This window comes from Nestor notabilis, unplaced genomic scaffold, assembly GCF_000696875.1.
Source record: "Nestor notabilis isolate BGI_N333 unplaced genomic scaffold, ASM69687v1 scaffold18470, whole genome shotgun sequence".
In the NCBI taxonomy this organism is placed as follows: domain Eukaryota; kingdom Metazoa; phylum Chordata; class Aves; order Psittaciformes; family Psittacidae; genus Nestor; species Nestor notabilis.
The window spans coordinates 59,198-59,424 of record NW_009911813.1 but is presented as its reverse complement, the minus strand read 5'-3'; the positions used below and the strand labels follow the sequence as shown (position 1 = coordinate 59,424).

Below are 227 nucleotides of genomic sequence, written 5' to 3'. Positions count from 1 at the left end.
CATCCACATCTTAACCCTGCGCACGAAGAGCTCCGCCATCTCGTAGTCCTGGGGCTCGAAGGCAGGGCGGTACAGCTCGAAGTGCATCTCCCGGTAGCTGTAGATGAGCACCACGGTGAAGAGCCTCAGCAAGATCCACACCTCCAGCAGGATGTAGCTGGTGCAGAACAGGTAGTAGAGGCCCGAGGCCTCGGGCAGGGAGGGGCGGCGGCTCAACCTGGCCACCG

The 227-nt window shown here is 62.6% G+C and overlaps 1 protein-coding gene across 1 annotated transcript in view; it reads right to left on the bottom strand.

The window, feature by feature from the left end:
* Positions 1–227, bottom strand: part of LOC104407309 (polycystin-1-like) — a gene marked incomplete at both ends in the record, with an annotated part of 47,586 nt that overhangs the window by 443 nt on the left and 46,916 nt on the right. Inside the window, 1 exon segment of the mRNA XM_010016556.1 lies at positions 1–189. This exon segment is cut by the window's left edge and continues 10 nt beyond it. Coding sequence (XP_010014858.1) covers positions 1–189 — 189 coding nt within the window.